This window comes from Otolemur garnettii, unplaced genomic scaffold (assembly GCF_000181295.1).
Source record: "Otolemur garnettii isolate 467f Iridium unplaced genomic scaffold, OtoGar3 scaffold00017, whole genome shotgun sequence".
Classification (NCBI taxonomy): domain Eukaryota; kingdom Metazoa; phylum Chordata; class Mammalia; order Primates; family Galagidae; genus Otolemur; species Otolemur garnettii.
In genome coordinates, this window is record NW_003852412.1 from 12269867 (window position 1) to 12292903 (window position 23037).

General features: G+C 35.9%; 1 protein-coding gene across 2 annotated transcripts in view; it reads right to left on the minus strand.

Annotated features, from left to right (window-relative positions):
- Nucleotides 1-23037, minus strand: part of AP3B1 (adaptor related protein complex 3 beta 1 subunit) — a 256948-nt gene that overhangs the window by 110963 nt on the left and 122948 nt on the right. For both annotated transcript variants that reach the window (XM_023510871.1, XM_003785933.2), the window contains exon 15: nucleotides 11078-11254. In XM_023510871.1, the coding sequence (XP_023366639.1) occupies nucleotides 11078-11254 (177 nt within the window). The remainder of the gene's footprint in view (nucleotides 1-11077; nucleotides 11255-23037) is intronic.

The following is a 23037-nucleotide window of genomic DNA, read 5'->3' on the forward strand; positions in this document are numbered from 1 at the left end:
AATATTCAGCAAATGAGGACTACGACTCAAAACCAGCTTCAAGGGAAATGTGGTATGCTCAACTGTGTAATTAACTTGCTGGGGAAACCTGGAAATCCACTTAACCATTAGTTTTCTTAAATATAGACTGAGAATTTATAAGTAGGTTAACTCTAAAGTTCATTTGAGTGTTGAGATTTATAATCTACAACTAAAATAAATCAGAGACAGTCTCCTAATGGCAAGGATTTAGTTTGAGTTTGCAAAATGATATACTTTGCTTATATTTCCTATTGCCAAAATTAATTTTTAGAAAATTAAACTTTTTCAATATACTAACAAGACACAATTTTGAGAGAAGGGTATCTAAAGTAACTAAAATTATGATTTTAAAATATGTGTATATTTATTAACTATAAAATTTATTATATTGGTAAGCTTATAAAATAGTTCTATTAAGATATGTTTTCAGAAATAAAATTCTTTCTGAAATATATAAGCATATCTGTGTATAATAATGCATTAGAAACATAATTATTCACTACACATTCATATTCTTCTAATCAGTTTTTTTACGGTAGCTATCTCTAGTACCACGGCTTTGATATTTCTGGAGAGAATGTATTTTTTACATAAAATATTATTTTTTAGGGATTTTTAAAAAACTGCTGATAATCATTTTGAAATTAAATTTTATGATTAGTAATTATCAAATTGTTGACATTTTCAATTTATTATTCTTTGTAGACAATAATATTTTAATGGAGAAAATATGCTTTTTTTATTTTTCTTTTTCTTTTTTTAGAGACAGGATCTTGCTCTGTTGCCTAGGCTGGAATGCAATTATAGTTCACTGCAACCTGGAACTCCTGGGCTCAAGTGATCCTCTTACCTCATCCTCCTGAATAGCTAGCACTATAGGTGTGCACCCCAACACTTGGCTAATTTAAAAGAAATTATTTTGTAGAGACAGGTCTTGTTCTATTGCTTAGGCTGGTCTTGAACTCCTGATCTACAGTGATCCTCTCACCATGGCCTCCCAAAGTGCTAGAGTTGTAGGCATGAACCCACAGTTGGCTGAAAATATACTCTTTACAGTATTTCTGAATCATTTGGTAAGCCCAGAGAAAATGCTGTTGAGTGAAAAATATTATCAATTCTCTCTTTTAAGTCAAAATCTGTAAATAATTCAAATCCAAATATTTAACCTTCCCCTCTTCTAGTCAATGAAAGTTTTTTAAATAACTATTTCTAGCCAAACCTTTCAAATAATTATTTATCCTTTAAAAAATATTTTACCAAATTTAGATACTACAAAACCACATGCCATAATTTCATTTCATTCTAACACACACTATAAAATTATGTAATAAAAAATAAGATCTCCATCAAAAGAGTCTTCAAAATAGATGCTATAATACAAATGACAGAACATCCCAATTAACTCGTGAGTTCTCATCATTTAATTTGTTTAGTTCTTCCCTCATTTTTACAGGGATAAATTTCAAAGCCTTCCTGTCTGTAAGATTTGTTTCTCAGAATCTTTATTTAGTAAAATTTTCAAAAAGCTGAAGGTTTTGGGCATTCTATTGATGACACTTCAAAAATTTCCAAATGATTTTTGAACTAAAACCTAAGTAATATACAGTAGACCTGGTTATCAATAAAAAAAACTTAAGCCAACATGATATTTAGGTTAAAAAATTTACAAAGCAATTATTCACAAAATTATATTTCTAAAAGCCTGTTGGTAATATGTAAAGAGAATAACTAAGTTGCATACTGTTATGCTGAAATAAGTTTTTTTGACATCAGCTTCATCACAAGAATTTTGTACCATAGTTAAACTGTGTATATCAACATCAGCAAATTTGACCACTATTATTTCAACTGATTGAACAAGCAGAGTTTATTTACATGGACTGCAAATAATTCCCAAAAACATTTCTGTTCCATAGTTTTCTTAATTTAATAAAAATATCAATTTTACCCATGACAACATCCTGTTGATGGAAACAATTTTATCTCCAATGATAGGTTTTTAAATTGACAACAGCTTTTACAGAATTTTTGACAAAGTAAACTTCCAGAAGCTTTTCTTTGTTCCCATTTATAGCACTCATAGAAAATAAACACAAAAATACTTTGAGTGGCTCAGCACCTGTAGCGCAGCAACTAGGGCACCAGCCACATACACAGGAGCTGGTGGGTTTGAATCCAGCCCTGGCCTACCAAACAATGACAAATACAACAAAAAATAGCCGGGCGTTGTGGTAGGCACCTGTGGTCCCAGCTACTTGGGAGGCGGAGGCAAGAGCATCGCTTAAGCCCAAGAGTTTGAGGTTGCTATGAGCTCTGATGCCACAGCACTCTACCCAGGGCGACAGCTTGAGACTCTGTCTCAAAAAAAAAAAAAAAAAAAAAAAAACTTTGAGTGAAAAAAAGTCTATTATTGGAACTAATTGATTTTCTATTTGAAAACTTACAGTGTTTGGGCCTTTTTTCTACTAATGGAGTCAACACATCAACTCAATTTTCACATGTGCAAAAGCATACTTGGAATAAAAAGTGAAAAATTAATTTTTAAAAAGTCACTTCATCTAAATTAGCTCATGTTTCTTGTACAGTTATGTAAATATCTTCTGCACCCTTAAGTATTAAAGTATCACCTTGAGACATAATCTTTGTAAAAATAACACCTAACTTTTTAAACAGATGTTGAATCTTTTTTAGCAGATTTATAGGATCTCCTGGTTGTTGAGTGGTGAGTGGCATCACTACAACCCCCAAGGTGGATGGTAAATGTATAGGATCTCCTGGTTGTTGAGTGGTGAGTGGCATCACTACAACCCCCAAGGTGGATGGTAAATGTGAACAAACATTGTGTGCATGTTAAGTACTGAATGGAAATTTAACACTTCTCTTCATAAATATACTTTTCCATTTAAAAAAATTTATGGCTGATAAGTTTATAACAAAATAAAAAAAGGTCTGTCAAGTAATAAAACAAATAAGTTTTAGATTTACACTATGCAATAAAGACAAAAAATACTGTTGCAAGAGTCCTCTGACCATTCTCCTTAATCATCTATAGCAGGACTGTTTAGTTGTTACCTCCTGCATATATTTCACCAATAACCAACCTCTAACTTCCCATTTTTTCCTCTGATTCCTTCTACTGGCAGCCTGGAGCGTCGCGCATCTCACAGGCCCTGGCACCACTTGCTGGTACATCAGGCTGCTGCAAATGAAGCACTGCTAAGTCCTCAGCTCACGACCACCAGGAAAATGAAAGCCAGCTGCCCCCCTGCTGTGTCAGAGTGTACCTCACGGACAGCACACACCCCGCATGCTGATCTAAAAGGGTGAAGTCAGTTAGGCTACATCCAGAAGAAAGTGGAAAAAGGCAGTATTTCAGATCTCAAATATATCACATATTAAAATCAAATCTCTGTTCACCGCACTTGTGTTCTACACGCCGCTAGACGAAACCATGGCAGCAGCTAGAAGTTTAAAGGAGAGGGCTACAAATGTACTCTCTTATTTCATACAACTATTCATAATATTACTTCATTAAAAATAAAAAGCTCAGGACAAATCCTACACGGAACGTGACACTTAGATAACAGGCATAATTAGATCTGTCCAGGGCAACTGTTATGAAAAAACAATAGATGCTTAAGTAGACAATCGTGACATTTGAACATCACCTCAATCTAAAGCCAGATGGGGCATCAGACAGTACTTTAAAATTTGTTTAAGTCAGGAATTATACAAGATAAGCAAATAGAACATATTATCGACAGAAATATTCAATATTGTTACTTACAAATTTTGACTTCAGATTAATTTTCCTGCTTAGATTTAAGGAACCATTACTAAACGAATGGCTAATGTTATTCAGAAACCATTTACCTCAATTATATTCTCTTCAGATTGACTCTAAGTTACTGTGACATGGAAAAATGCCTTTTAGGAGCTCTATATAAAAGTAAGATATTGATTACTTAAAAGACTTCTCAAAATAGGAGTATCGCATCTTTACCTAAATACTGATGAGCAATTAACCTGGTAAAAATGTTTATTCAAACAATAGCTTTCTTCTGATATTATGTGTCAGCACAAAATAATAAAAAAAGGTCTCTTAAATCATAGTCCCAGTATCAGCTTAGCGGTGTGCCAGAGAGCCCCCTACACTGTACCTCCTAGGTGGGAGCTTACCGAGTCCCTTCCCTCCTTCTCCGCCCTTCTTGAATTTAATTGTGTTTTTCCTCCTAAGAGGGCCTGTAGCTGTTCAGACACAGAATGTTTACCCTAATCAGAGGCAAACCTAAGCAGCACTAGTGTCCCATCTAATCAGTCTCTTAATTTCATAACTAAATAGTATTATGTGACTGGGATGGAATTCTGAGTTTAACAGTATCTACCTTTCTGTCAACCTGAAAATTTTCTGAAAGATGTTCCTTTGTATGTTACATTTATTTGAGTTTTTCAATGCCAAGAAACATATATCCAAAAAGGGGGTAAATGTTACTGTACAGCCTACTTTAGCTAAATCATGTTAAAGGAACTGGGGGAATTTGCCTGGTTCCTTTTTTCCTAAGACCTGAATCACAGGGCAAGAAAGAATTCAGGAGGAATCCCCAAAGCATCAGTGATTTATAAAACTTCTCTAAGACTCAAAAAGAATTTAATGATGCACTTTCTTTTTTAATAGCAGAAAAGGAGAAACTTAACTATCTCCAAGAATGAGACTGTAATTCAATGAACTATACTACACATACCAATATTTCTTTTTTTTTTCTTTTTTATGGAGACAGACTCTCACTGTGTGCCCTGTGTAGAGTGCCGTAGCCTCATAGCTCACAGCAACCTCAAACTCTTGGGCTCAAGCAATCCTCTTGCCTTAGCCTCCCAAGTAGCTGGGACTACAGGTGCCTGCCACAGCGCCCTGCTAGTTTTTCTATTTTTTAGGAGAGACCAGGTCTCACTCTTGCTCGGGCTAGTCTCAAATTCCTGAGCTTAAGCAACCCACCTACCTCAGCCTCCCAGAATGCTGGGATTACAGGCATGAGTCACCGCACTTGGCTTCACATACAAATATTTCAAAGACATATTCAGTGAAGAAAGTTGTGCAAGTATCCATTTCAAAACCCACAAAATAATATAAATCATTATGGATGTATACTCATATAATAAAAATGTAAAACACACATAACTGAATAAAGCAAACCAACACCACAGACATGGTCACCAGTGGGGAAGGAAGGAAGGTGTGAATGAGAGAGTTTTGTTCTGTATCGTATATTCCTTTTAAAAAACAATAAAGGTGGCAGATGTTACATGTCAACTTTATCCTAGTCCTGGATATATACATATATGTTTACATATATTTATGCTACTATGTACTTTGCCATAGGTTTGCAGTATTTTATAATTAAAAATAAAGGCATGAGTTAAGAAAAACATTAACTTAAGGTTCCTAATACTACAACATCATTTAAAAGATAATACACTATTAGGGAAAGTTTAAAAACAAAGTGTGCTTTAGTCATTAAATTTTTAATTGTTATTAATCGGTTTAATCAAATCCAAGTCTTTTCTCTCAAACTTCCACAGATTATTTCAGGGAAGTCATGCTAAATCTTTATGCTACATTTTAAGAGTTTGAAATTTCAGCTACTTCAACTGGTTTCAAAGCCCTTCAACTTTTTTACCTTCTATAACAGAGAATATTTTATTTAAGTATTTTCTACTCTTGTTATTTATATCTAATGTTTCCTTCAAAAACTGTTAGATGTTTCCCCATAGGAAACATCTACACCATGTGGAGAACCTGGATGGTGTGATGCATCTCCCTAGGTCTGGCCATTACTCCCCAGGGCACCAAACTGCTGCAGTGGGGAGTGGGGGAGGGTGATAACAGGGTTACCCTACACTGCCTGTTCCTGGTAAGCACTCTTCTTAGTAGGATAAACCCAAATGAGCATTTTTCCTAAGAAGAATAGAGATTCTCAGTAACTAGACTAATTCCTTTATCATAAATCATCATGTTCTTAATAAAAAATCTAGTAATTGCAAACTAGGATAATAGAAGAAGCAGGAATACTAAAATGAACCAAGCACTATTATGTGCCAGGAAATCTAAGCATTTTACATGGTCTGTCTCATGTAATCCTCATAATAACTTTGTGAGGTAGGTACAGTCAATTCTGCTCCAATGTTTGTTTTAAAAATGTGCATTTGTGGATGGCACCTGTTAGTCCCAGCTAACTCAGGAGGCAGAGGCGAGAGAATCACATAAACCCAGGAGTTGGAGGTTGCTGTGAGCTGTGACACCATGGCATCCTACCCAGGGCGAAAGCTTGAGGCTCTGTCTCAAAAAAAAAAAAAGGCTCAGCACCTGTGGCTCAAGCTGCTAAGGCGCCAGCCACATACACCTGAGCTGGTGGGTTCGAATCCAGCCTGAGCCTGCTAAACAACAATGACAACTAACCAAAAAATAGCAGGGCATTGTGGCAGGCGACTATAATCCCAGCTACTTGGGAGGCGGAGGCAGGAGAATCATTTGAGCCCAGGAGTTGGAGGTTGCTTTGATTTCACAGCACTCTATCCAGGGTGACAACTTGAGGCTCTGTCTCAAACAAACAAAAATAAACATGTGCATTTGTTCCAACTCAGTTGGTGTATTAGGGAACAATTTGGGCATAACGTGAATTTTGTCCGTGATTTCTTCTGCAAAAACACTAAGTAAAAGCATAAAAATGCACCCAGCTGAACTGAGCTGTTTAGAAATAACAAAAATCACAAACATCTCATTCACCTCAGATGTTAACATCTGCATGTGTTTGGGCTATCCTCATCTACACGGAGACATATAATTTTTCATCCAATTCCAGATTAACCCTCTAACCACTTCACTCTTAAAAACCACCTTTCCTTAACAAGCAAAGCTCAGGTCTATTTCAAGATAAAGCTATATTCATTGTAGTATTTATGCACTTGTTAAACATTTAACATGTGTAAAACTGTGCTCCTATTAGTATGTCCCCAATATAGTTTTTGATATTGTGACTCAAGTTCCATTTTCCCAATAATCCCTATGGCTTTTATTGTGTGCTTTTGTACAACACGATATTGTGTTATAGCTTAATTGATTATATTATTATAATTCCCATTTTACAGATGAGGAAACTAAGTCATGAATAGGTTATATAATTTGTCTAAAATCATGTAGTTAGTAAGTGGCACAATAGGATTTGAAGCCAAAAAGGCTAACTTTAGAACCTGTACCTTCAACACTACCTGCCTCCCACTAATCAGTATCAAATAGTTCTATGGTAGTCACCACATAGTTAATTTAAAACTGTTTTCCAAATACAAACTTTTATCTCAGGCCAGGCAAAGTGGTTCATGCCTGTAATCCTAGCACTCTGGGAAGCTGAGGCAGGTAGATTGTTTGAGGTCAGGAATTCAAGACCAGCCTAAGCAAGTGCAAGACCCCATCTCTACTGAAAACAGAAAAACTAGCTGGGAACAGTGGCACATGCCTATAGTCCCAGCTACTTGGAAGGCTGAGGCAAGAGGATTGCTCAAGCCCAAGAGTTTGAGGTTGCTGTGAGCTATGATATCACTGCACTTTATCCCAGGTGACAGAATGAGACTCTATCTCAGAAAAAAATAAATAAATAAATTATATATATATTTATATATGTATATATAATAAATATGAAGCAGCAAAGCAGCTTTACAATTCTATACCAAAAAGGAAAAATATTTAATTGTTAAAGAATATATAATATTCAAATTGGACAAAATGTTGATTTTTTTAGTTCTAGAACTTCCATTTGATTCTTTTTTTAGTTTCTATTTCTCTACTGGTATTTCTTATCTTTCCATTAATTGTGAGTATATTTTCCTTTGTATCATTAACCATATTTATAGCTGTTGCTTCAAAATGCCTGCAAATTCGATCTGGGCCATCTGGGGGCTGCTTTCTGTTGATTTTTTCTTTTTTTTCTTGAAAATTACTTTTTCCTAGTCTTCTTCACTTTTATTTTATTGAGGTTAAGAAAACACAAATTGCCATTTTAACCATTTCAAAGTGTACAGTTAGTGGCATGAAGATAATCACAGCGTTGTGCATCAACTACCACCATCTATCTCCAGATATTTTTCACCTTTTAAACTGAAACTATAACCATTAAACATTAACTCCCCATCCTGGTTCTACTTATGCTGAATAATTTTGGATTGTATCTTAGATGTTATTAATACTATACTGTAGAGACCCTGGACATTGTTATATTCTTTGAAGAGTATCGAATTTTTGTTTGTTTTAGCATGCAATTAACTTGGTGAGATTCAAAAGTAAAACTCTGTCTACTGGGTATCTCTCAAATTTCAGTTTAATTCTTTATTCTTAGCTGTGTTGCTCTGACTCCACTCTCTACGTGTGATTCATAATTTAGCCAGAAACAGTGATTCACAGATATTGAGACTTCCCCACTCTAGGGCTCTCTCTAGTATAGAATTCTTCGTTATTTTTCCAATGTTCATAATCTTCCTGAACTCTGTTCTCTACTTTCTCAAGCCAGAAGGACTTAGGGTTTCCTTCTGGAGCTTCAGCTGCTGGACATATTGCAAACTGCAGCTGCCCTCAGCGGAAAAGCCACAGGAAAGAGGAATTCATTCTCTGATACTCCTTTCTTTCAACTATCAATTCCCCTCCAGAATCTTCTTGCTTTTCTTTACTCTTCTGAGTCTTAGTTGTTTATTTTTGTATATTTCCAGAGTTTGATTTTCATGGGAGGATCAGTCCTGTACATACTTAAATCAAGCTGTTAACTAATTATAAAATTCTTTTTGATTCTTTCTGTATATCAGGTCATAGCATCTTTAAGGTAGCAAAGAAGTTTATTATTCAGCTATTCTTTAAGCATACAAGCAGGTGTGCTAAATCTTATAAAAATCAACCTAGACATTCCTTATAAATAGTTCAATAAAAATTCTGAAAATGTTCACTATCTACACCAACCAGCCCCTGAACACTATGGCCTGGCCTCTCTATAGTTTACTTTTAAAAATTGCTTCAATAAATAAGTACCAAAACCAATTTTTTATATTTTGGTAAAGGCAATCATTTTAGTCTTTCTCATATCCAATAGGTTATGAACCATAAATTTAAAAAATATTTTTAATACTGTCCAGTTGATGGTGCTTAAATCATTCTTTAATGCTAATTTTCACTTGTTAATTTTTCCAATCTCCTCCTTTTGAGAAATGTTGAAGAATGGAGAACATTCCTACAGGACACTTTTCTCATTTGTTTTGGTACTTTAATCATCTAAAAAAATGAATTATATTACCCTCGGCATAGTCAGCAATGCATCAGTGTCGCAAAAACAATAAGCTACGTGAAAATTTGTGGTATTTTTTCGAAAAATCACCATGTTTTCACCAGTGAGTGGTAAAACTTATTGTGGTTATCTAGAAGTACTATTCTACAATATACAATAGAATAAATACTTCAGAAGCTGAGCTCAAAACTTCCATTAATAATAGAGGTCAAGTGGCTGGGGGCCCACAGCACAGTGGTTAGTTCAAGCCACCCTGGATCACCTGAACAATGACAACTGCAACAAAAAATAGCTGGGCATTGTGGCAGGTGCCTGTAGTCCCAGCTACTTGCGAGGCTGAGGCAAGAGAATCACTTAAGCCCAAGAGTTGGAGGTAGCTGTGAGCTGTGACACCACAGCACTCTACTGAGGGTGACAAAGTACGACTCTGTCTTAAAAAAAAAAGGTCAAGAAAAAAACATAAGTGCAACTATGCTGTCTTCAAAGTCATTGTCTTACATATATACATATATATATAATATATACATTTATATAAATGTTTTTATATTTTATATATATTAAAATATATATTTTTTAATTTATATACATATACATATGTATGCATTTTTTTTTTAATTAAAGAGAATCTCACTCAGTTTCCCAGGCTGGAATTCAGTTGCATGATCATAGCTCACTGCAACCTTGAACCACTGGGCTCAAGTAATACTCCTGTCCCAGCCTTCCAAGTAGCTGGGACTATGACTTTAGGCATATGTCACCAAACCTGGCTAATTAAAAAAAAAAAAAGTTGTATAAGACAGAGTCTTGCTATGTTATCTAGGCTAGTCTCAAACTCCAGGCCTCAAACAACCCTCCCATCTCAGCCTCCCAGACACAGCCAAGTGTGGCCTTAAGTTTTCAGTGGTTTCCCTTTAGTACAAAATACATATTATTAGCAGAGCATACAAACCACTCCATGTCCTCAAATTGACACACATCTTAGCCCATTTGGGCTTCTATTATTAAATACCATATAGGAGGAAATCTATAAACAACTGAAATGTATTTCTCACAGTTCTGGAGACTGGAAAGTTCAGGATTAAGGGGCCTGCAGATTTGGTGTCTGGCAAGCACTCACTTTCTCATTCATAGATGGTGCCTTCACTCTGCGTCTTCATGAGGCCCCAGGAGTAAACTAGTTCTAATCAAAAGGGCTCTGCCCTCAAGACCTAATCTCCTCCCCAAAGCCCTACTTCCCAATAGCGCATGAGTGATAGGTTTCAACATACGGACTTTGAGGGACATAAACATTCAGAACACAGCAGCTACCACTTAGACTTGCTGTTAAAAGCCTAAAAAACACCTGTTTTATGACTCTGATCCTTTCCTGTCTTCCTTCCTTATTCTGTACAGTAAGTAAATCACTGCTTACAAGCCCGTAGTCAAGAGTCTCATCCTTTATAAAACTTTCTCTAACCTCTTATCTCCTTCTACTTTAGATTTTCAACAACTCTTTTGGAATTCCCTTGTGTTTCAATACATCTATTATAGCACTTAACCCATACTCTTTCATTCTTTTATCTATTTTTCTCCCCTACTAGATTAGAATGCCATCTCTTTGTACTATGTAACATAAAATCTAAACAAACAGGCACCTAGTAATTGCTGAATGGATAGAGGAACACAGGAACAGACCTCAGCTGTTTGATAAGAATGAAGAGCAAAGTATCAGACAGGTTGACGAAGGATTAGACTCTTACCTGTTTGGAGTTGGTCAAATATAACTTTGCTCCCAGATTTAAAATCTGCAGTTTTACTAGATCATCTTCACTAGTGAAGCTTTTAGCCGTCTTCCTTAAAACATCAGGGGCAATTTTGGGAACACGTTCACAGTTCTCTCCGATTAGCCAAAGAATGCTTGCTCTAGCCACAGGAACCTAGTATTAGAAGCAGATGACCTAGTTAGAAATAAGATAACCATACTTCCCTTAATTTTAACCCAGAAAAAGTTTTAAATATCATAAACTTTTTATATCTATTAATTCATTTAATATATATCCAGGAAGTGTTCTATATTGATGGGTTTTCTTTAGTCATCAAAAAATAAATATACAGAAAATCTCATTAAAACTAATTTTAAAGAGAATGCCATAGAAAAAATTCAGAGAGTAAAAACCACTGGTCTAGGGTGGTACCCATAGCTAAGTGGGTAGGGTGCTGGCCACAGACACTGAGGCTGGTAGGTATGAACTCACCCTGGGCCAGCTAAACAACAATGATGACTGCAACAAAAAAACAGCCAGGCATTTTGGTGGGCACCTGTAGTCCAAGCTATTTGGGAGGCTGAGGCAAGAGAATAACTTAAGCCCAGGAGTTTGAGGTTGCTGTGAGCTGTGATGCCACGGCATTCTACCAAGGGCCACATAGGAAACTCTGTCTCAAAAAACAAAACAAAACAAAAAAACACTGGCCTAAAATCTAGATTCTATCAGAGATTGGCAAATTCTTGGACGAAATCTGAACAACTATGCCCGTGTGTTTCTGTATATTTTGTTGCTGCTTTTGAACTATGAGAGGGCAGGATTCAGTAGCTGAATTTAGACCACAAAGTCCTCAAAACCAAAAATACTGACCAGCAATTTACAGGACAGGCTTACTGTCCTCTGCTCTGTAGCAATAGTTCTCACATCTCAATGCTCACAAAAATCAAGTAGGGTTCTTACTAAAAGGCAGGTATCCAGTATCAGCTCCAAAATCGATTTTTGGGCCCCACAAAAATACTGTGTTTTAAGAAGCACCATAGATGATTTCTGAGAAAGTGTGTGCATAAACCACATTTGAGAACCCATGGCTAATACAGAGAAAGGAATATATCCATTAAAGACTATGATTCCAAATCAAAACTGTTCTTGCTCTCTATGTATTTATATCCACAGAACTGGAAATATATCAAACTGACAAGATCATCTAGGTCTGCCTGTATGTAAAATCATGAATCGTAGTCTATTATTTGGTCAACAAAAGAAACAGAGATAAGATAAACTTGTCCAATACTGCATTTGGGCATTATATATTTTTAACAGAGAATACATCAATATAACAACATTTATTTTCTTAGTGACTGCTTTGCTACAAATTGGAAATCTTCCATCAGTACCATTAAGACCAACATTTTAGAGTATGCAAATTAGTTTTATTATTATTCGCTTGTTTGTAGCCTCCCCTATTCCAAAAGGAATTTGAGAGGGTATGTAAATTAGTTTCTGTGAACATTTTCACCTAACATAGAAAATCCACTTTTTATAATAAACGAAAAGGCTGATGGCTATCATTAAAAGGTAGCATCACAAGATGCTAATATTTTCTGTACAGTTTCACAGCTATACATATTAACAGTATGACTATTAAAGAAAAATGCAAGAATAAGGGGAATTTTACATAGCTAAAATTTAATCTCAAACTATCCCTTCAAAATGAAGGAATTATTTATTCCTTCAAAACACCCATTTTATGAAATATTAGATAACATAAAAATATCAAGATATGTTTAACTTGGACCTTTCACCAGTATAGGAATCAAAAAGTTTTAAAATTAAAAATTACATAATTCTGAATTTTAGAACAGCTTCACCTTTAATTAGTATTTAGCATAAGTTTAGTAAGAAGAAATGAGTGTATTTATGTAATGAACAAAGGCCTAAGAGCTATTACAAATGTATTCATGCAGTGTGATAAAACTGATACCCTTACTATATACTGACTTCTGGAAAGAGGTTATTTCTAATGTTCCAAAGGTTACACTGCATTAAGACCTTACTCTCAATCTATTATTTTAAATTGGGCTAAAGAATAGTAATTGAGTGGTACATTAAATTTTCCAGTATAGAGCAATTCAAGTTGCCTGCCATAATGAAAGGTACTTCTAAATAAGAATATATGGGCAACTTCAGATTTCAGTAATGCTAGATTTATTTTTCTTAAACATGTTATTATATATTGCTAGTATAAAAATTAGATTCAGTGACATATCACAATTTATTATCCCATTTTAAGTAATTTTCTTCTAGTAACACTCTTGCAATTAAAAAGACAATCCCCAAAAGAAATACAGTTTTAAGAGATTGTTTAAATTCATGAATATACTAAGATTTAAATGTAAGTATTTGAATACTCTAAAATACACAAAGGATACAATATTTCAGATAGAACTCTTTGAAAAATTAAAAATCAAGAAATCATAATATCTCAAGGTGGTTGTAATGATGGTAGATAAGATTTGTAGTTTTCTAGGAGTAAGCTAAATAAAAGCCCCAAGAAAACATCTAGGACTAAGCTAAATAAAAGCCCCAAGAACTTAGAAAACTTCTTTACAACAAGAAATAACATCAATATAAATATATTAACATCCAACTGTTAGTGACAGATTAACAAGCTTAGGAAATCAACAAAGCTAATATTTTTGTACATTTGACTGGAATCAGAATCCTAAGATTTTCCGATTCCAGCCTTCCCTCTCTCTCCCAATTAAGCTAATAGAACTTATACCACTGATACTTCAAATAAGTAAAAAAAATTTAAGTAAGAAAATTAGTCACTTTGTTCTTCATGGTCTTTGCAAACCATAACATAAACAGAAACACTGAACTAAAGTGAAGTTAATAATATCCCCATATATACACACACACATATGCAGTCATACACATAATACCTTCATTATGAACCTCTGCTTTTCAATATTCTCAAAGACAAACTGGATTGTAAATGATTTTGCCTGATTCTTTATTCTAAATGCCCCGAGCAAGTGATTAAGTGCACTTCAAACCTTCTACTAGAAGGCAGTTTCCACTGCCATTTTAATTTTAACCCATTAACTTGCCTGCAAAAACAAATAATGACTCCTAGCCCAACACAGCAGTTACAGAAAGATATCCAGAAAGATTTTAAAGATCACTCTGTAATCAGTTCCATTTAAAAGCCATTGTGTTCAACACAAGCCCAGTGCACAGTACAATAGTCTAAAGTAAATCTTACACAAACATCAATTTTATGTATTTAAATTTGTCAAAGGCAAAATCAGCAGATGTCTGAGCCAACTGCATACCAACAGCAAATCAGATCCAGTATTCTGTATCTGCACTCATTATGCACTAAAATTTAAGCCTGAATTATGTTAGGGTGGCAGGACAAGGGAGGGTAACTTGTGAAATGGCAGGTGTCCAGTAAGGCATCTGGGCAGGGAGTACGTAAAGTGCGATTGCAGTATTACTCAGTAGTCTTTATAGAAATACATCCTTCCGTTGTTCTTTTATGATACAAAATCTCTACTTGTCCTATTAAACGTTCTATGAAATCTTGTTGCACCAATCCTCAAGTAGTATGCATTTTATTCTAGAAGAACTTTATGCCAAAACCAGTATTTACTGCAAATTAAGGAAACTCCAAAGGATAAAATAGTCACAATATATAAGCTGATGAAGCTGTAGACATCAATCTATTCAATTTGACTGAATTCAAAAAGTAAAATAAACTTAAATTTTAGGTTTCACATTTTCAACTATGCTACTTACTCAATCACCAATAAAATCAAAGCTTTGAAAGCAATAAAATCTGTGTTTTCTTAGCCACATGTTCAGGTACTGTTCTGATATTTACATATTTTATTTTTTGATATTTAAGTATTTCTTCCATCAGTCATCACCAAAGTTCTATGAAGTAAGCTCTATCATTATGTGCACTTGAAATATGAAGAAATTAGGATAACAAAATAGTCAAGAAACATGCCCACATTTGACAGTTTGTCAGTGATGGAACCAGAATCAGAACTTAAGTCCGAGTCCAGAACTCAATATTGGGTCCCCTGGATAGAGACAAGTGAGGTAAGCTAGGAAGGAGCACCGGCCAGCAAGCCAATTAAGGCTGGCTCTGGTCCCAGATTGAGCCTGTGCATCATGGAGGCAAATAACGTCAACTCAGTGGGCCTCATCGACCTAATCAAATGAAGGATTATTCTTTGTCACTCTTTCTTCTACTACATTGTGCAGGGGCTCCCTAATGCTTCCTGTTGTTTCCTCAAGAGCCAGACTTTTCCGGGCAGGTCGAGGCCGTCCTTGGGCCTATTCCTGTACCCATGGCAAGATGAGGCATTTCCCTACTTCCTTTTACCTCACTTTATGCACAGGAAAGTGGCCAAGGTGGGAAGAGATCTGGCTACCATTTCTGTTCTCCCTTTTCCGAAAAAGCAATTGGTCCACAGTTCTGCCCTGCTAAGTGATTTATGCACCAAGGGAAAAAAATGTTCAATACTGTCCTCTTGTCTGTTGACATTGGTCAGACTGGCTTTTTCTAAAACTGCAGTGGTTTAAAGATACCGCTTGGCGGTATGAGGGTGAAATAGATAGAAATTCAGAAATTCAGAAGGTCTCATTTAAGGCTCTTATTTTAAAGCTCACATTTCAGAATCATTTGTCTACCGGGCGCTTGGCCAGACCAACAAAGCCTTTTGTTACCATGAACAGCTAGCCCTCTTCACTGTTTAACGGAGAGATTTGGAAGACTCAGTCACTCCTTTTCCTAACTTTGAAATTTACATCTGCTTAGGGTGACCAGATTTTCACATTTGTAAAGCGGGGCAGGGCCTGACAACAATGCAAACTTTGATAAGCAGTTCTCGATAATCAGTTTCAACAATTATTTGTTATTATTACAGTTTAACATAAAATTAACAAAAATAATATAAAACTCATATTCTGGCAAAATAGCCACATTGCAGCCGAAAACCGTATATTCCCTTCCTGTTCTCCTGCCTGTTCATGCACTCTTTCTAAAAATTGGGACTTTTTTAAAACGTCCTGGGATGCAGGACAAATTGTTAAAAAGCGGGACGTCTGGTCAGCCTACATCTGCTACATCCTTCACTACCTTCCTCTGGGATAATTTTTGCCTTCCATCCTTGGCAATTTTTAAGGTTCTGCACAACAAAACTGTCTTGCTTCTTGCTTCCTTGACCCACTGCAAGCACTTCAGCTCCTCAGATATGTTAGGGGAACTCATTATCAACTCCTAATATTCAAATGCATGCCAAAGAATTGCACAAGCTTTCTTTAATTAATTTAATCTACCTTATTATCGCATTCTACTTTTATCTACTCCTGCTTCCTCTCTTTGCCTTTACTATACTTAGAAGTTTTCTATTTATTTCTTTCCCAAAGGATCAGATTTAACATGTATTTATCAATTTCTACCTTTCTTCTGGTATTCTATTTTACAAATTCAATTTTGATCCCTCCTCTTAGGTTTTTATCTTTTATTTCATTGTTCTTTTCCAAATTTCTTAGGACAAATACTGAGTTGTTTTATTTTTTTATTTCTATACTTTAAAAATGCTGGGAGGTGTGTAGGAGCTCAGGCCTGTAGTCTAAGCTGAGGAGAGAAGATTGCTCAAATCCAGGCGTTTGAGGCTGCAGTGAGCTGTGATCATGACACTGAACTCCAACCTGGGTGACACAGCTAGGGATAGACTCTGTCTTGAAAACTAAAAAAATGCTGACATGTATAACCTTATCTTATCGCATACATTTTGTAATAAAACATGTTTACTTTTCTAGGTTTTATGGAAAGTTAGTGTTGATCCTCTAAAGTTTTCTTTGACCTAGAAGTATGTTTCATTTTATTGTTTATGGTCAAAAGATGTGAAATCTTTATATTTTCTTTATACCCAAATTCATTCTTGATTTTAGAAAATGTTTGACAGAGACACCCCTAAGAGTGGGTATAGCTGTTCAAGGGATGTGAGGTTTCTGTTATTATCTACAAATCAGTTTTTATTCCACTGTTTATTTTCTCTATGGTCTTATTTATATCTATTAGGAATATCTGAGGGCAGCGTACTGAAGTTACCTACCAGAAACATATTTTATCAATTCTTTCTTACAATTTGAATAGATTTTTTTATTTGGTTGCCATCTTTTTATATAAATAAATTTATGCTTATTAGTTTCTTTGTAAATTAGCCTTTTTGCATTTTATAATGTTCCTCTTTAATCTCATTAAATGCTTTTAATTAACTCTAAATCTCTCTTGTTCAAATTTGCTTAATATCTCTTTCTCTACCTTGTTTTAAAACTTTACCACTTGATTAAGGTGTTTTAATTATTAATGGCCTGTACCTAGCTTTTGTTTTTCATTTCAGTTTAAAGGTCTGTCTTTTAATGAGAGAATTCAGTCTATTTATGTTTAGGGTGAGACACATTGGATGTTATTTCTTCCATCTTACTTTAATTTTTTAAAATGTACTATTTATTTTACATTTCTATTTCATTTCTTTCCTTTTATTTTTTTCTGGTTTGGTAAAGTTGCTACTTGCTACTTTGTGAATTTGGAATTCCCACCACACTTCTGCATTCTGTTAATTGTCCCCTTATGACAAAAACAAAAAACCTCAAAAATAAGCTTTGCTATACAGGACTGTAAAAAAGCATTTACTTTGCTAGTAGGCCAACAACTATCGTGGAGAAAGTTGATGTGATCAAAAATATCCTCTAGCCTCAGACAGGGATTTAGTCAAATAGAAAAGATTTTCTTCCAGGAAAGTCTGAGGTTTGCTTGATACAGGTCATACCCTGTCACAGTTTTATGTATAAGCAACTACACTCCCCCGAAGCCCTAACACTTCTTATAATTGTCCCTTCCTTTCTAAACAGGACCAGAACAAGTTTACTAGAATTAAGTTTTCACTAAATTTTGCACAGGAAATAAGGGAGTACAGAGCTTCATATTCCTATTTCCATCTCACAAGTAGACACATACTTACCTACCATTACTTGTAAATAAGATATCAATTACTTCCCCCACAAAAACTGTTTTCACCCCAACATTATCTATTTTTATCTTACTATTTTTTAATACAAGATGAAAATATTATAATAATTTGCTGCCTCTCCCCTCTTCCTCCCATGAGACCTACCTTCAAAATTCTTTCTATTCTGACCTCCATCTCATCTTATCCTTAGGGTTCAATGCTGTTTAACACTTTTAGTCCGAGATTATTAGAATTTTCTTCATATTAAGCTCCCTTGTTTTTAGAGTTCTTATGTAGCACCTCATCTATCATTATGCACTTAATTATGTACATACATATATACATATACTCATGTCCTTTTTTTGTCTCCCCCATCTCTGTGGCTTGTTCATTAATGATTAGTTAGAAAGTGAATCTTACTGGGGGCTGTATCACTTCCGTAGAATGAATCTAAATATGTACAGGAAAGTGTGTGGTTGTTACAATCATCAAAGATAATTCTGAAATTTGATGCTTGGTGGACAGGGATGCTAGATGTCCATCTTAATGACTTGAGGAAAAGCGTCTACCCTCTCACTTCCCATCCATAGATTATTGACAGATAATGCCAAACATCTGTTCTACACTGGTACAGACATGGACCGTGTCAAAGTTCCAATCTGTCAATGATTTGGGGGAAGCAAAAGGAAATAACAATAATAAAATCCTGGCCAGGCAAGTGAGAAGGCTTCAGTGTGAAGTGAATACAGAAAAGAGATGATGCCATAAATGTACACAATTATTACTTATTAAAAATAAAATAATTTTTAAAAGCTTATAAATGGAAGTGAAATATAATGCATTGGTTAAGAAAGCAGATCTATATGACATTGGACAAATTACTTAACCTCTTTATGCCTCAGTTTTCTCAGATGTAAAATGGGAATACTAACAGAACCTACCCTGCAGGCTTATTATTAAAATTAATGATTATTATTTTTAAGATGCTTAGAATTGTATGCTTTATAGGAGTTAAGTAAGTAAAATATAAATATAAAAGAGGCAACAAGAACACTTAAAAATGTAAACTTTATCATAAACTATGTCTTCTTCAAAAACATTGAACTGGGCGTGGTGCCTGTAGCTCAGTGGTTAGGGCGCCAGCCACATACATCAGGGATGGTGGGTTTGAACCCGGCCAGGGCCTGCTAAACAACAATGACAACTACAACCAAAAAAAACCAAAAATAGCCAGGCATTGTGGCAGGCCACCTGTAGTCCCAGCTCCTTAGGAGGCTGAGGCAAGAGAATCACTAAAGCCCAAGAGTGATGTCACAGCACTCTACCGAGGGCAAGATAATGAGATTCTATCTCAAAAAAAAAAAACAAATTAAACTTAATTTGAATCCAAGTCATGGGGCTTTCATATCACTTTCTTAATCCCTACATTCTCATACACAATCTTTATGAAAAGTCCTGGGTTTGGTAAGAGTACATAGAAGCTGGGCACCAGGGCTCATGCCTCTGATCCTAGCTCTTTAGGAGACCAAAGAAGAAGAATCGTCTGAGGTTAGAAATTTAAGACCATCCTGAACAACATGAGAGAACCGGTCTCTATAATAAGCACAAAAAAATTAGGTGTGGTTGCATATTCTTCCCAGTTACTGCAGAGGTTGAAGTAGGGAGATAACTTGAGCCCAGGAGTTTGAAGTTATAGTGAGCTATGATGATGTCACTGTACTTCAGCCCAGCTCACTGACAGAGCGAGACTCTCTTGAAAAGAAAAAAGAAAAAAGAAAAAAGTAGACAGGAAGACAAAGTAACTGTCCGGTAAGAGATACGATGGAAGCCAAAATGCTGAGTGGCTTCTGGGAGTCTAGCTTTAAGACAAATGTGTAACTTCCCTGAAAGACTTAATAACACCCTAAGGGAAAGAAAATTTTACCACCAGAGATATTTAAAATTAGTCTTTACTGGTGGGCTCTAAAACTTGTGATCTATTACCTCTGATTATATAAATATGTTCCCTCTGAAGACTCAAGAGTATGGCTTAGCACCTGTAGCTCAAGCAGGTAGGGTACCAGCCACATACACCAGAGCTGGCAGGTTCAAATCCAGCCTGGGCCTGCCAAACACAATGACGACTACAACCAAAAAATAGCTAGCACTGTGGCGGGCACCTGTAGTCCCAACTGCTTGGGAGGCTGAGGCAAGAGAATTGCTTGAGCCCAGGAGTTGGAAGTTGCTGTGAGCTGTGATGCCACAGCACTCTACCCAGGGCGACAGCTTGAGGCTGTCTCAAAAAAAAAGACTCAGAGTATAGATTACCCCTTATTCAAGAAAAATAGTAGACCCCCCCTAAACTATAATCATATTTTTTATAGAATATTAGTTGGCAATGGCTCAGTGTCTGTAGCTCAAGCAGCTAGGGTGCCAGCCACATACACCAGAGCTGGTGGGTTTGAATCCAGCCTGGGTTTACCAAACAACAATGACGACTACAACCAAAAAATAGCTGGGCGTTGTGGTGGGCGTCTGTAGTCCCAGCACTTGGGAGGCTGAGGCAGGAGAATCGCTTAAACCCAGGAGTTGGAGCTTACTGTAAGTAAAAGTAGTCACAGTACTGTCACAGCACTCTACTCAGGGCAATAGCTTGAGGCTCTGTCTCAAAAAAAGAAAATATTAGTTGGTAAAATGTTAACTAACACTCAAGGGACAGGTGTGGCAAAAGGCAAACAAAATGGAGAAAAAAAGGTTGAAGAGTTTGAAGAAAAACCAGGAGATTATGGCATCACAGAAGTCATGAGAACTTTTCAAAAGGGAAGAAATGGCTAGTGAAATCAAAGGTTAACAGAAGATCACAAAAGGCGCAAACAGAAAGGCATGTACTGGATTCATCAAGAAGACGGCAACCTTGGAACAGGCATAATTAATGAAGTGCTGGGGAGTCAAAATCAGACCAGGATGGGTTGAGGAAGGCAATAGAATTCTTTTGAGATAATTCTTTCAAAAACTTTAGCTTTGAAGACAAGAAGAGCATGAAGTAAGACAGCAATGAACACTCACGCACCCCCTGTGGGCCACTGTAGAGCCGTCCATGTACTAAGGCGCCAATAATGTAATGTGGGGCCAATTACTATCATCGTTTTATAGATGAGAAAGGGAAAATATAGAGATTATTATCAAGAGGACACAGCGTGGTAAGTGGTAGAGTTGGGACGAATACTTGTTAATTTTTTTTACATTAATTTCAGATTTACACAAACGTTACAAGAAGAGTAAAAATACTTTCTGGATATCTTTCACCCAGATTCCCCAAATGTTAAGGTTTCACTGCATTTGTGTTAGCTATTGCTCTCTAGCTATATACACATATTTCGTTTTCTTAATCAGTAAAAGTTGTAGACATGCCCTTACTCCCCAACATACTTCAGTGTAAACTTCCTATAAAAAAGGAACGCTCTTACCCAATCACAGAAAAAAAAAAATTTGAAATCAGGAAACTACATACTGAACCAATAATATTAGCTAATCTACAGATTCTATTGAGATTTTAACAATGGTTCCTATAGCATCCTTTATAGAAAATGAAAACATCAAATTATGTCAGGTATATTGTTGCCTGCGTTTTTCTTTACATTATGAGAATGACATGTATAAAAAGAATACTGCCCAGTTATTTTGTAGAATACCTTCAACTTGGGGTTATCTCCTGCTGCCTAGTGATAAGATTCAAGTTGTTCACTTTCAGCAGGAACGTCATAACCCTGACGCTCAGTTCTGCTCGGTGTGTCGCATCAGAAGGCACAGGAGCCCACAGACAGCAACGTCCATTTGGCTCAGAACGGCTCTGCCAAGTTTCTCCACTCTAAGTCCCCATTTTAACCTTCAGAATTACCAAGTACTTTATGAGGATATACCTTAAGACTGTGCAAATACTCCGCTACTCCTTAAATTTTCACCAACTAGTTTTTGGAATCTGCTAATTCTTGCCTGAATCAATTATCATTACACTAGTTGACAATTAGTGATATTCTAATTCCATCATTCTTTCTACATTTACTAGTTGTTTCTGTATTGTAAGGAAGAGCTTCCCTTTCTCCCCTATTAATCCATTCTGATGTAAAAGTAGAGATTCTTACCCTATGCCATAGCTTATAATCCTTTTACTACCCTCTTTTTTTTTTTTTTTTTTTTGCCCCTTCAAGATGGCTCTTGTGTCCTTTTGACATTCTCTATCACTCTTTGAGCACTTTCTTGCTTTTGTTAGTTCCAATAAGGTGTTCCAAGTTCATCTGGTTCTTTCTTTAACCTAGCTTGGACATCCGCTATTTCTCTAAGAATTCCTGGTTCCTTTAAAGGAGGAATGGTATTTAAAAACCAGGGTCTACCATAAAAAGGAATGGAGTACTATATTCAACATGCACAAGCCTTGAAAACATGCTAAGTGAAAGAAGCTGGAAACGAGAGGCCACATACGGCTGTCCAGAGCAGGCACATTTAGAGACAGAAAGCAGATTATCATGCCAGGTAACAGAGCAAAAGGAGTTTCACATACAGAATTTTTTTAGGGGTGATGAAAGTGTTCTGTAATTACACAGTGGTGATGGCTGCACAAGCTTATGAGGATATCGAAAAATCACTGAATTATATACTTCAAAGAGTAAATTTTATGGCATAAAATTATATCTCAATTAAAAAGAGAGAGATTTGGGTGCCGGTTGTGCTCACTGGTACTGGGGTATTATTGTTTTCAGGTCCTCTCAAAGGACAGCAGTGGGAAATAGAAGTGTGTATACCCTTTACACATTCACAGGTGACACAATAATGTGCATATGCATCCACACAACACCCAGCAATCTGTATCTAAACCCATTTGACACTCCTACTACCATCCCCAATTCCAATCTAACACAGCAAGTCTCATTCTATTCTTTCCCCTTT